A 14,624-nucleotide genomic window follows, 5' to 3' on the forward strand; every position below is an offset into this window, starting at 1 on the left:
ATGGTCTCTTCTGGCCTTTAAATCTGTGAATCTGCATGAAAGTTATTAACATCTAGATGTAGATTCAAAATTCCCCCTAGGACTCCTGGGATTTATCTCCAGGTGAACATGGCCCCAGCTCTGTGAAATAGGAGTGAAAGAGTTATAACACAGGATTTTTTTTTTCCTCCTCAGAGAAAACAATGAGTTTTCAATAACTTAAAGAAAAGTTCTAGTCTTCTCTTAAACACCTCCCCATGTATTAGCAAGCAAGACCTTTTCTGATGTCTAATCAAGAAAAATCTATCACAGAGCTGAGGAGACTTCTTTGGAGGAATCTCCTACACTTGTTGGACTGTAATTGACTTATATCAAAAGTTTGTACCTTATTCATAATCACACACTCCCAAGACTCTGAATTGCCAGTCATGAGCCAAAGGTCTCAAAACTGTGATGGTAGGTATACATATTGCAGTACCTGTTTGAAACCACAGTGCACAACACTTACAAGCATAGACTCAACCACTCACCTTTTAATTCTGTACTCAATGCAACCAGCCTTATGAACTGCTTTTCTGAAGAGTTTGCCTCGTCAGTGCTCTGCCTCTGCCCCGTCAAACATCTGCTCTGGGCAAGGGTCAACCAGAAGAAAAAAGACTAGTTGTCTGAGCTCTAGAACCATTTGATGTTTTAGGCCAACATGCTTACATGATTAATTACACTAAAAAGTGTTTAAGTTCAAGAATGCAGCGCTGCTGTTGGGCAAAATACCGATCCTGTATAATGCCTGTATTTACAACAATGAAGACATGCCTCAGAATGCCGAAATCCACCATAAACAGCTCAAACTAAGCCATTTGTCATCCATAACAGTTAGCACAGAAGACTTTGGAACAATAGCCCTTAGTTTGGACTGAGAGTTGGTAGATTTTTGAACTTTTTATTCCAGTGAAACAGTCTAATTTAATCATGATTTAAAATGTCATCATTTTAAAACAATCAATTTTAAATAACTTAAATGTTGTGCTATAACTTAGTAAAATGCTCAGCCTCATATTCTTAGTTTCTCTGGTAGCTGTGGAATCCACACCTGTGTAACACATTTAAGGTTACGTTCTGCCTTTACCACTGAACTGGATATAATAAATGCAAAATATGAAATCCTTTGCAAATCACCTTTAAAGATAGAGAACTAGTCTGTCAGTATTAACAGGGGCATTGTTTGAAATGAGGGGATATTAATCTCTCATGGAGGTTTGCTTCAGTTCTGGGTTTGAATATTTTATCTGGGGTTCTATGTTCTGTGTAATTTTTAGCCTTTACATCTTTTAAATAAAATGATATAAATCATGGAAAGCGACTCAGACCTGGGCTTTAGCATCCAATTCTATTTCCAGTGACCTGGCATCTTACACACAGGAGGGCATGAGATGCCTCTCCTCCCTGTGGTCTTCTCTTTCTTCTAGTAGGGCAAGGTTGTCTGTCACAAACCGAGAGGAATATCTTTACTTTCACTGTACACGTTAGTATATGCACCCAAGGTTCTTCAATATGGCTTCAGCCGCCCCCCCCCCCCCCCCCCCACATGGGCCAGACTATTGGAGCATAATAAATGTTGCCTGTTCATCCCGATCAGATTCAAAGGGTCTCTGCATTCTGTTGATTCTTATGAATTATTTTACCGTGACATGTGTTTGTTCTTTTTTTAGGGTGACTGTTGGATCTGTATGGAGCTCATGTCTACCTCGTTTGATAAGTTTTACAAATATGTATATAGTGTATTAGATGATGTTATTCCAGAAGAAATCTTAGGCAAAATCACTTTAGCTGTAAGTATTTAGATTTTGCTGCTCTCTTTTTGCACATTTTTAAAGATCATTTAAAAAGTTTATGCTTTTGACTTTTTAGCCCTGTTCCCTCTGGTTTATTTGCATTCTGTAGAATCTTTATGGTTCTGGTTTTACCATTGCTTTATTATTATGTTAACTCCATTACTTGGTGGAGATGCAGTCAGCAGCCCTGGAGGGAGAGGCCTCAGTGAATAAAGACACCCCAGAATCTTTTGCCTGAAATTCAAGCTGAATCCAAAGGCCCTCTTTTTGTTTTGGTTCATTGACATTCCCGTAACCCTCCCTTCAGATTGTCACATTAACAGATGGCACTAGCCTAGGCTGGTTCATTGCTGGGCAGGAGGTTCTCATTCTAGGCAGGGCCAATGGAGAGCCAAACTCTTCTGGTTTGCCCTCTTTTCATGCTGCTCCCATGTTTTTCAGTGCATCTGGAATTCATTAAAGCGGTAATTTAGAAAAAAAAATCACGAAAAAGCACAAGTTTTTGAAGTGAAAATATTTTTGTGTCTGTGATCATATTTTATCCCCAGAGTTTCATAAAGAAATGGGATGGATTTTGAATCTGCAGTGAAAGACAAAATGTTCAAATTTCAGGCATTTTGTATTTTCTTGTGACTATTTCTTCCACCTCCACTGGCCACTGAGACATGGGAAAAACCTGACCTTTGGGTGTTTTGATCAGGCAGTTTCAGAGCACGTAAGAGTTCTGCACTTGGTTACATTCTCCATGTCAGTAAACTTTGGAGTGAAAAGGTACTGCCAAAATCAAAGGGAAGACCAATCCTGGGCAGAGTGGAAGTGATGGCGTGTGTCCATGCAATACTGGGGCTGGCACTGGGTGTCCAGCTCATAGGGTTTTATCTCTTCTGCTACCTTTACTGCAAATTCTCAAAAATAAGGGCAGGTCTTCACTACCCGCCGGATCGGCGGGTAGAGATTGCTCTATCGGGGATCGATTTATTGCGTCTCGTCTAGACGTGGATAAATCGATCCCCGAACGCGCTCTCCGTCGACTCTGGAACTCCAGCTTGCGAGAGACGGAAGCGGAGTCAACGGGGGAGCGGCAGCGGTCGACTTGCCGCCATCCTCACGGCCAGGTAAGTCGACCTAAGATATGCCGACTTCTGCGATGCTATTTGCATAACTGAAGTTGCGTATCTTAGGTCGACCCCACCCCCTAGTGTAGACCAGGGCTAAGTTAGGCTTTTGGAGCTGTGTTTGACACTTGTGAGTTTAAGGCAAGATAGCTCAGGATCCTCTTGTCCCCAGAGCCAGCCTGTCAGTGTAGGGCCACTGGGACTTGTTTGTGGCTTTTGAAGGGATGGCCAAAACTGAGTGGACAACACAGACTCCATTTCACCTATTGCTATGGAGCGAGAACCGTTTCTCCTTAGTACCCCTAGCAATGGTTAGATTGCTGTATAGAACCATTAATGCCCATCACTTGCTTTGTGGGCACAGTGTGAGGCATGCTGACTGCATGGAACAGCTGGCAACTTCTGAATCTTTCCCGGTGTTCAGGAGCACTGATGCTTCATTTGAATGGAATCAGGAGGTCAGTGAACCTCAGCCAATTACACAACTGTCTTCTTCAAACAGCCTTCCACAAGAGAGGCACAGAACAGTGACACAAGCAAAAATAATCCACCCCAACTCTCACCCCCCACACACACGCCAAGGTACAGGCCTTGCAGAACAGTGGGACAGTGACAGGAGAACACTATGTATATGCATCATCATTTTGTTAGGTCCTTGATGCTGCTGAATAAGAACTTAGGTAACAGGAGATGCATGCATGAAATATCGTAGCAATTAGCTGGGCCTGACCCCTAGAGCCCTGCGTGGATACAAAATTTGTATCCGCATCCAATTCACCATCTACAAACATGGTCCGCGGATATCTGCAGTTTTACAGGGCTCTACTGACCTCTCTTTTGGAAATGTCGGAATAGGTTCTTCATTAGCCACACAGAGAAATAGCTTGACAGACAGCTTGTTAACATGTCCATATGATCCACATTACTCAAGAGTATTGTCTTGTGTATACATGAGGGAAGGGGATTGGGGTATGGAAAAGTAGAGAAATCAAAGTGACATCAGTAGCACCAGAAGTTTGTAAGTAAAGTGCCAGTCCACCACTAGTGTCAAAACCCACCTTTTTCAAAGGGTGACTGAACTGCAGCCTGCTGCCTCAGTGGCTGTTGGCACTGCAGCCCTTTGGCATTTCAAGTGAGCTCCTAGTTCTGAGTGTGTGTGGTTTTTCCTCCAGCCAATTTTCAAACTTGGGTAACTAAAGTTAGGCCCGTAAATCTGTATTTAGAGGTGCCTAACACAGGTTTAGGTGTGGGCCCAAGGAACTGAAGTGTGAAAACTGAACTAAAATACCTCTCTGACTGTTCCTCTATAGCAGGGGAGAGCTGCACATACAAAGTTCACCATCCCTTCTCTAGCCTGTTATTACCATAAAGCCCGAGGTTACATCAGGAAGGAAGGTGTGTTGGTGGTTGTGTTTAGTTTTGATTTGGTTTAGATTGGTTTTCTATGGACACATTGAACTACCCCCTAAATTCTCCTCCCTCACTAGCCCCACAGACTGAGATGAGGAGGATTTTTTTAACAGTGTTCTGAGTGTTGGGTTCTTCTCTCTGTGAGAGCATAACTGATAGATAGACAGAGGTGCACAGGGACAGGTTGTCTAGCCCCCATGTTAGCTCTTAACCATACTGTTCAGCTTTCTTCCTGCATACCACAGTTCCCCACTAGCCTTTGCAAAGTACTACTTTCCCACTGTGTTGCAAAATCATTTATAATAGCAGAGCTAAGGTGGGGAGTGAGTAGTAAAGACCTCTATACCTAAACAGACCAGCTGTCAAAAGCCACGCCTCTTGGGACATTATGATTGGTTGAGGAAAATGCAATTCTATGACTTGTCTAAAGAACAGCTTCTGATTGGCTCAGCCAAGAGGCATAGCTTGTCCAAGGCTGACTGTCCTGGAATTACTGGCTGACTGTTGGCAGCTGCCGGGGTAAGTGCCTTTTTTCTCTCTCTGCCTCTTGGTCAGTGACACAGACTTTCTTCCTTTCCTGTTGTTTTAAAACTTTTCTGCAGTTTATCTGAGTTTATTTTCTTTTTGTTTCTGTAACAGGCTGAACAGCTTTTGCTTTTCTTGGCTGTTCTACAGCCTCTCTCACTTTGTGTTGTATTAAAACCTATCCCACTTTATTTTCTCTAAAACACATGTTCTGTTACTAATATTTAATACCTATATTTCTAAAAAACCTAAGTGCATAACATTCTTTTCTAAAAATGCATGTTCTATTTCTAATATTTAATGCCTTTATTTAAAAAAAATACATGCAATATACAAAAAGGCCTGTTAACATATATAGGTTGTAACACTTTATTCCTCTGTTTACTAAACTTTATTTAAAATGTGTAAAAAGCCTATTTTTTTCTTAAAATCTTTAAAATGGCTGTAAATGTGAAAAAGCAAACACATAGGCAGTCCTAATGCTCCCCATAAAAATTCAAATGGCCACTATTGCAAAAGTGTATATGTCCAAAAATGAGATTGGAGAGTGGGTGTACACCAAAAATGGGGTGTGGAAACCTGTCAAAATTTATATGGTGATGACAGATATAGAGGTCTTTACTTTACATTGTTTCCCTTCGGACACTCAAGATTCCTATTTATTGTTCTGGCTCATGTTGTTTAATGTTTATTGTTCTGCCTCATGTTGCTCACATAGTTTAATAGTCACAGGAATCTCATTGCAGTAACTTATTTTTCATCCATAAAATCTCCTCTTTTCTCCTAGACTGTGAAAGCACTAAACCACTTAAAAGAAAACTTGAAAATCATTCACAGAGGTAAGTCTGTAGGTTTCTCTTCTGCAAAGGAATTATCAATTATTTTTCCTCTTAACTACAAAAAATTAATTTCACAGAATTTCATGGTTAGTCTCTATTTTAAGTAAAAGTATAATTGTGAATTATCATTAAAATTAGTTTTATAAATATATCAAATAAATATTTTAAATTCATAGTATTTTGTTTGTGAAGGTTTCAATCATTTTTCCATTCTCCCTTAACATCTGAAGTGTGTAAATGCAGATAATGAGAACATACATCTATACAGAGTGCCTTTCATCCCAAAGGCGCCATAGTGTTTTACAAATTATATGATACTAATCTGTCATCTGCGAACTTGCTGAGGGTGCAATCCATCCCATCCTCCAGATCATTAATAAAGATGTTGAACAAAACTGGCCCCAGGACCAACCCCTGGGGCACTCCACTTGATACCACCTGCCAACTAGACATCGAGCCGTTGATCACTACCAGTTGAGTCCGACAACCTAGTCAGCTTTCTATCCACCTTATAGTCCATTCATCCAGTCCATACTTTTTTAACTTGCTGGCAAGAATACTGTGGGAGACCATATCAAGACCTTTGCTAAAGTCAAGGTATATCACATCCACTGCTTTCCCCATATCCACAGAGCCAGTTATCTCATCATAGAAGGTAATCAGGTTGGTCAGGCATGACTTGCCCTTGGTGAATGTACTGCTCAGCCTATATGAGCCGTGAAGCGTGCGGCCCTCTTGTACACATGCTGTAAAAAACCTTGGATGTGGCATGCCACAACCTTAGCTGCCACTAAACACAGTTTTTTTGCTAATTAAGAGCCAAACACAGTGACTAATGAGGCGTCTTCAGAAGGAACTTCAGAACCAGGACAGTCTCTGTATCTCCTCCTACTTTCCCAGCCACTGCTCCCAACATAAACTGCCAGACATCTCTGTGATGGGGCTATGAGACAGTGATAGCTACTGCATTTGGGAAATATGTGATGACATCACCATTGAACATCAATGTTAAGAGGCAGAGTTGACACTGAATGTTCAACCTTAGCTCTGATTTTCTGATGTCTGTGTCTGTCACTGTGCAGCCATGTGGCTGTTGAAATGGAGATCGCCAGCCACGACTTACCTGTTTCTCTCTTTCTTTCACTCGCAGATATCAAACCTTCCAATATTCTTCTGGACAGAAATGGGAATATTAAACTCTGTGACTTTGGCATTAGTGGACAACTCGTGGACTCCATCGCAAAAACAAGAGATGCTGGGTGCAGACCATACATGGCAGTAAGTGGGATCTGACAGTGTTGTCAAGTGGGCTGGGATGGGCACGGGATATGGAGCCTTTTGCCTTCTAGCTCAGGCATAAGTGAGGCCCAGCTCACTAGTGATTCCCACCCATTGGCTGAGTTGTGCCTCAGTTGAGTTCCCCAGGGGTGGGCATCCACATACCAGAAATAACAATCGCAAATCTAGAACGAGCTGTCCTGCTGGCAGCCTCAATAGGGACGCCAAGGACAAAACAGGCCACAGAGATTGGGCTCCCTTCTGGCCCTGAAGGTGAGACTCAAAGCACATCTGCCATCTTACACTGCTGCTGTCTGGGCTGGCTGTTGTTGTTCTGGGACAAAGCGAGAACTTCATGCTCCACCATCTTCAACCAGGACCAAATTTGCATGTGAAAATAAACAGCATGGCACAGAGAAGGAAACTCAGCAGGAAGTGTTTTTGTGTCTATAATGAACCTGTTTTTGTGAGGTTCTGTCATAATTAATACAAAGCAAAATCTTTCATAAGTATTGTGATTCAGTCAAACAGCCAAATTTCCAAATCGTACCCGGAAGATACAATTCTGGGGAGCAGCTGAATGGAAATGGCTCCATCTGTGTAGCAGTTTTTGAAGAGTCACTTCATTCCACCATTGTGATTTTCAAAGCAGTCAGTGGATTTAGGGACTTTTTCCGTTGCCTGGGCTGCTCTGAAAATCTCAATCCATATTTTTATTTGAACTATGGGATTGGGGGCTGGTTATGTGCATAGCTATTGCTCTTCTGAGATGAATGTAACACAGCCCAAGGGTCACACATAACTTTGCCTGCTTGTCTTTAAGCATTTAGAAAAAGCTCTTTCTTTAAATCTCTTCTTCTGACCGAGTCAGAAGGCAAGGATTTACATACAGTAGTGACTGAGGATTACACTGAAAGGAGGTTGCCTCAGCCAATCAGAATGTGGGGCTGTTCCTGATCCAAGTCTGACCATTTATTTACCCCCCCAACTATTCGTCTCCCCTTCCTGCCTATTTATAAATCTCTTGAATGATACCATTGCTAGTATTGATCCCTGCGGTACACTCCATTATTAAACCCTGTCCTCTTGGCCATCACTGCTACTTTTGATTCCATACTGCATCCTTTCACCACACTGAATCCAGTGGGCTTCACACTGTGCTTTCTTGCAGTCATTCTTTGTCTAAATTAATTGTGTCCACTCGTTCATCCTCTTCCACCATCTCCTGGCATTCTGCACAGGTCACTGCTACCGAAGTTGTGCTGGTTTGTCCCTCTCGTTTTATACCCGGCTAGCTGTTCCGTAACTTGTTCTGTAATTATTTTCTGATCTCTTTTTTGTTATGTTGAAGTCAGTGGGCTTTTTTTTTTTACTTTTAAAGGTGGGTACAATGTTAGCGTAATCCAGGCCTCCAGTTTGGTCACTCTTGTTAAAGATATAAGGCATGTTTGTTGTATCTCTGCTGCCTCAGTTCCTTTATAACTTATGGACGGCTGGATGGATGCCAGGAGACTCCTTCTCTCTCATTACTAGGTATGTTGGGAAGGAGTCACATATACTTCTGTGTTCTCTGTCTAGCTCTCTCGGATCAGGTCAGGACGGAAGTTTCACATTTGTTGACTTTTTAAATGAGACAAAATGATTGACTATAGTTTGCATTGGTAAGACTTTCACGTGGTATGTAATTTGGGGGAGAGGCCAGCATGCTGGCATTGGGTGTGGCATGCTGGCACCTTTCCTTGTAGTCACTTGGTTCAGTGACCGTTTGCTGAGGGGAAGGGGGAGTGTAATGGAAACATCAGGAATTTGGGCTGCATAGCCAATGTTCTGCATGATGGTAGAGGTGGGTTTACAATTATGCTCCTTAGCCTAGGCAGAGTTCAGGATCCGTGAGTGTTTCTGTGATCAAGCCTGTACTTCAGGGATTTGTAATTGGGAGTGGGTGTGCCAGCTCACATTTCATTCCTTTTTCCTTGTGGAAGGTAATTTAATGTAGAGCAACTGCAAGGCACCAGACTGCATCTCTGGAAACTGATGTCCTATAGATGTCAACTAAGTGGGTACAACAGGGGCCACAGCAATGTAAGCTTTCCCCAGAGGGGCCCTTTCTGAAGGTGGGAAGATGTTACTTTCCACTTCCCACTCAGTCCTTGATTTCTCTGCCAATTTTGGCCATTTTTGTGTTGTGGGCACCTGACCACAGGGGGAGGGAAGGACTGACACAGTCCTATGCATTGGAACTAGGCCCCTGAAGAGCCAATGGACGTAACAACACTGGATGGCTACTGACGTTGACTGCCTGTGAGCCAGTGCTTTAGTGAGCAAGACTCCCTGTCCCATTATTAATCAGAGGCACTTGTTTTTTAAATTAAATTGTACGGGATTGAGGCTCTAAGGGCTAGATCCTCCTGTGCTGTCAGCCAGCCTAGTAGGTCCCTTGAAGTTAGCAGAGACATGTTGATTTACACCAGCAGAGGATCTGGGTCTGAGTTTCCAGTGCTGAAAAGGATTCTTTGCTTCTGTCTCTTTGGTTTTCCATGTGGCCATTGTATTGAAATGGAAAACACACTCTTGTCACAAGCAGAAACTTGTATTTTGTTCTTACTTCTAGAAGAAAACCACATAGGAAATGCAAAACAAAGGAACAGTGGGCATCCAAATAGAGGCCCTTGAGGTTGCAGAGTTGAGACTTCATCTAGAGTGGTTCAGTTTGCAGCATGTTTCCATGAGTAGCGCATCGAGGTGGGCTGAGCTAAGAGCCCCCCATCATCACCAGGCTTTAGCCCTCAAGCTTCCCAGTGCTGGGTCTCCCTTGCTCTCATTTTCTGTGCGCGTTGCTCTGTTTACATTTGCCTAGGAGAGCTCTCTTTGGCCTCCCCTCCTGGGGTGTTCATTGTCTTGCCCCTTGGAGTATTAAAATGAGCCCTATTCTCTTGTCAGTTGCAACAGAGCACAGGGGTGCCTGGGCCATTCAACCTGGGATAAAAAGGTAAAGGGGCCACAATCAGTGCTTGGGGAAGAGTATCTGTTTGGGTTAGCTCCCTTTGTGCCCCTCAGGCACCATTCCCTGCTAGGGATTGCCCTGGTGTGGAGAGACGGGGCCAGTCTAGTCAGCTAATACACCACCTTCCCCATGGGCTCTGACTCACAGGTCAGGTTGGGGAGTGGCTGCACTACAGTGTATGTGGTCCCTAGGGCATCGCTGCCAGATGGTGCAAATTAGAGTATTACCCAGGCAGCTGTAGTCTATGCGTGGGCTGGAACTGGAACAGTTTGGCTTTCTGTTGCCCCACTTTTTCCTGCCCTTTCATGAGCTGCCTGGGGGGCTATGTGATGGGAAGCTGTTCTTTGCTAGTGGCTTCCCTAGGCTTGAGCTCCTGTCCTGCTCACGCTGGGATACCAGCAACCAGACTTCTCTCCTCCCACCCCAGTGATGCAGCAGGCCTCAGGGAAAGAATAGCAGCTGCTCAGAGCGCTTTGGGCTCACTCTGGAACTGCTCCTGGGGTTTCAGAGACCGGCAGCTAGGGAGGCAGTGCCCCATGCTGCTTTTCCTGTTGATTTGTCCCCTTTGAGGACTGTAGGCCACAGGTTCAAAACCCCATTCTTAAAGGGAACAAAGACATGGTTTTCTTAATTCCAGTGAAACAATCCTATAGCAATCCTATATCAAGTATGAATTCTTGACAGACTGATCCAGTCATCACACTTCTGTTGAGAGGGAGGGTTTTTGACACCTGAATTAAGGTGGTGTTCATTTCTTCTTGCAAAGCTATCAAGGTCAGGAGACATGCAAGGGGATAGCTGCACAGCGACAGATTTTGCAACAAGGGGGCAGGTGTAGCAATGTGAGAGGGAGCGACCTGGCTGGGGATGTGGATACAAAGCTGATTTTCTGCAGTTGGAAGTTGTATCTGTGACTTATCACATGCCCTTTGCTTTTGCCAACTAGTCTACACTATTAGACACTGCAGTGCAAGACGCATCAGAAATACCTCTGAGAGATAAATGAGACTAGGATTCATTACCTCTGTCTGGAGCAACTCATTTCTCCCCCAACAAGGGAAATCTTCCTGACCATATGGAAGCTCTGTCACTGCATTCAAATAGCTAACACTCTGGGTATGACAGAGTTCAGCACAAGCACCGAAAGGGGGAATTCCTAAGACTAGTAACAGTGCTGCCTCTGTACTGTGCTTCACGTGAATCTCCATGTGCATGTATGTGGGAGAGACTTCATGGTGTCTGAGCTCTGCGATCCATTTGTACAGACAGAGCAGCAGCATTGGCTGCAGCGAGACTCTATATTTGATCTGCAGCAGCTTCACACTCCTGATCTGATGACCAGGTTTTCTTTGGGCTCAGTCGTTCACTTAACAGAGCAGTCAGGCTGTTTCTTGATCGTACATCATACAGTTAAATCCCCTCAGATGCTTTGGAATTAAATGATTGTTATTTCTCTGAAGTTGGGCAGCCAGAAATAGCTTTATGATTAAGTAAATGTTTTTTAACAGGAACTAAGACACGTGCAAATAGCCTCAGGGGGAGACATCCCAGTCCGAGTTTCATGGCATGGTTCCATGCGTCTGACACAAGCAGCGTAGAGAATAACTCCAGAGATTCCTGAGCTCTGAGCAAACCCTTTCTGTCAAAGGCATGCTGATGATGTCACCCGCATACTTTAGTGGTTTAGGCTGAGAACATACCTCTGCTTACTCATTCATAAGCTAAAAATGTTGATGAGGTTAGCCCAGTGTGGGACCTCTCCTGTCTAAACTTAGCTCATTACATCACTTGGTGCATAGCCCACATTGAACAGCTTCCACTGCAGACAGTTAGGTCATGTCTGCACTTCAGTTGCCCCACATCTCTCTTTCTGTGGAAGAAAGCAGGAACGTTGTTTCCATCCTGTACATTTAGACACCTGGCTGTGGAGAGAATTTATACAAAACGAGCAAGACCTGTGACCAGCCACATGTGTAAGCAGGCCATTCAGCCCGAAGTGCCTTATCACTTAAGGCAAGGGGTGATCTTTGCAGAGAAAAGACATTTCTCTGTCACTGGGAGTCAGGTGCAGAGTGTTTAAAAATTGGCTCCTAAGGACAGCTCCTCTACAAAGGCACTGCAAGTCAATAAACAGAGCCTATATTATTACGTGAACAGGAAGTATAGAGTTCTGATATGATTCACATTCCTTTTATGTGAATTAAGGCTGGGAAACAACCCAGCAGCATCCACATGATGTAGGCACATGGGTCCGTGCAGTTCCAGCTCCCAAACTGGCAGGACAATGACTGAGCCCAGATGAGCTGTCATTCACTGATACGTAGGCAGTAGGAGGTTATATCTAAATACTGAGGTCATGGAGCACATGTTAGTGGGGATATTCACTACTGGTGAAGGTTCCTAAAGGGGAATAATGCCAGATTCAAAACCACAAACAGTGGGACATAAGGATTAATCCCACAGGAACATTGGCATTACACATCGGGCAGAATTAAGGGTACCTGGGCATGGCCTTGGTTACTACAGCTGGCTAGGGTTGGTTTCCTGGCCGAATGAGAGAGCAGGTGTGAGTGTGTGTGTGTGTGTGCGAGAGAGGGTGATGGATGTAGGTACATGCCTTTATGCTGTAGTTATTGGGTTCGTGGCTTTGAGTTTTTCATTGCTGTCCCTCAGCCACCTGAAATGTTTTCACAAAGTGTCTTTTATCATTGGATTGGCCTGTTCTTTAAAAAAAAAATATATTGAAAATAGAGGGATGCAGAGAGTCAGTGTCAGGGAGACTTGACAGGGATCTCTGCAAGGAGGCTCCCCTCCTGTACAGGTGAGTTTACCCTGTGCAAGGTCGGTGTGTACCTGCTGTGTGTACAAAGACGGGTGAAGCTAGGCTGGCACTAAGGAGCTGTACAGCTCCACCAAGTGAATTGCATCAACCCAACTGGCCCCCGAGATGGGCCTCTGTGACGTCCTCGCCCCATGGAAGCCTGCTTGCTGGGTGATGTCAAGGGATGCAAGGCTCTAGGAAGTCACCGCCTCAGCACAACCTCAGGTACTGGACTACATGACAGCTCCCAGCCCCCTACAATCATAGATTCATAGATTCTAAGACTGGAAGGGACCTCGAGAGGTCATCGAGTCCAGTCCCCTGCCCTCATGACAGGACCAAATACTGTCTAGACCATCCCTGATAGACATTTATCTAACCTACTCTTGTGGAATCTCCATCTCTGGAGATATTTAACTTACCTAGGCAGTTTATTCCAGTGTTTAACCAGTGTTTAACCACCCTGACAGTTAGGAACTTTTCCCTAATGTCCAACCTAAACCTAGCTAGCTAGCTGGGGCTGTGTTAAGCTCTGTAAAGTCATTGGCGCATCACACCTCTATCTGCTGGGCTAATGTGTCAGTAGTGGCCATGGCTGTGATGATGTCACTGCTGCACCACAGTCTGGCTTGCTGGGCTGCTGTCCAGGCACTCAGGGCTAGGATAGCTAGCTCAGGTAATGTGAAGGCATACATCTCTCTTAAACTTAAGCTTACTTCTGAAACTTCTCTTTGATAAGCTAAAAAGCTCGAGCTGCTTACATCTCTTACTCAGGTGGGTTTTCCAGACCTAGAATCATTCATGTGGATCTTTCGTGAACCCTTCCAATTGTTAAACATCTTTTCTAAAACGTGCACACTAGAATTAGACACGGTATATGGCAGTGGTCTCACCAGTGCCATATACAGAGGTGATACTGTCTCCCTATTCCAACTAAATATTCCCTTGTTTATGCCTCCAAGGACCGTGTTAGCTCTCTTAGCCACAGCGTTGCACTGGGAGCTCATGTTCAGTTATTCACCATGACTCTTAAGTCCCCTTCAGAGTCCTTGCTCTCCACAGTACAGTCCCCCATCCTGACCTACATGTTCTGGAGATATGGTGACAGAGAGCAAGTGTGAAAATCTGGGACAGGTGGGGGGCCCTGGCAGGAGATTGGCGCCTGGATGCCCACAGGGAGGCAGACGTGCCTGTCCAGAGACAGAAACATAGGCACCAAGGGAACTTTTACTGTAGAGTCTTATGCACCGAGTGAGTTTAGGTTCAGCTGGAGCTTTGTGCATTGCAGCGGTCCCAAAGGCAGGACTTCGGCACCTAAAACAGAATCAAAGGCATCTAGCTCCTTTTGTGCACCCAAGCCTTGGAGGGTATGTCTACACTGCAATTAAACGCCTGCGGCTGGCCCATGTTTGTACTCGGGCTCACATGGCTCAGGCTGCAAGGCTGTAAAATTGCAGTGCAGACATTTAGGCTTGGGCTGGAGCTCAGGCTCTGGGACCCCGTGAGGGGGGAGGGTCCCAGAGCCCAGCTCTAACCTGAGCTTGAACATCTATACAACAATTAAAGAGCCCTGTAGCCTGAGCCCCGCAAGCCCGAGGCAGCTGACATGGGCCAGTTGTGAGTGTTTAATTGCAGTAAAGTCATACCCAGAGTCTAAGTCCCACTCGCTTCCAGTGAGTTCTAGGCTCCTAAGTGCCTAGATCACTTCTGAAAATGGAGCTTAGTTTCCTAAGGGTACATCTACACTACAGCGGGGAGTCGATTTAAGATACGCAAATTCAGCTACGTGAATAGCGTAGCTGAATTCGACATATTGCAGCC

The 14,624-nt window shown here is 44.5% G+C and overlaps 1 protein-coding gene across 23 annotated transcripts in view; it reads left to right on the forward strand.

Moving 5' to 3' along the window:
- MAP2K4 (mitogen-activated protein kinase kinase 4) overlaps positions 1-14,624 on the forward strand; it is a 169,574-nt gene that overhangs the window by 126,235 nt on the left and 28,715 nt on the right. For all 23 annotated transcript variants that reach the window (XM_065562686.1, XM_065562689.1, XM_005305120.4 and 20 more), the window contains 3 exons: positions 1,689-1,808; positions 5,649-5,700; positions 6,851-6,978. In XM_065562686.1, coding sequence (XP_065418758.1) covers positions 1,689-1,808; positions 5,649-5,700; positions 6,851-6,978 — 300 coding nt within the window. The remainder of the gene's footprint in view (positions 1-1,688; positions 1,809-5,648; positions 5,701-6,850; positions 6,979-14,624) is intronic.

Source organism: Chrysemys picta, chromosome 12 (assembly GCF_011386835.1).
Source record: "Chrysemys picta bellii isolate R12L10 chromosome 12, ASM1138683v2, whole genome shotgun sequence".
Lineage (NCBI taxonomy): Eukaryota > Metazoa > Chordata > Testudines > Emydidae > Chrysemys > Chrysemys picta.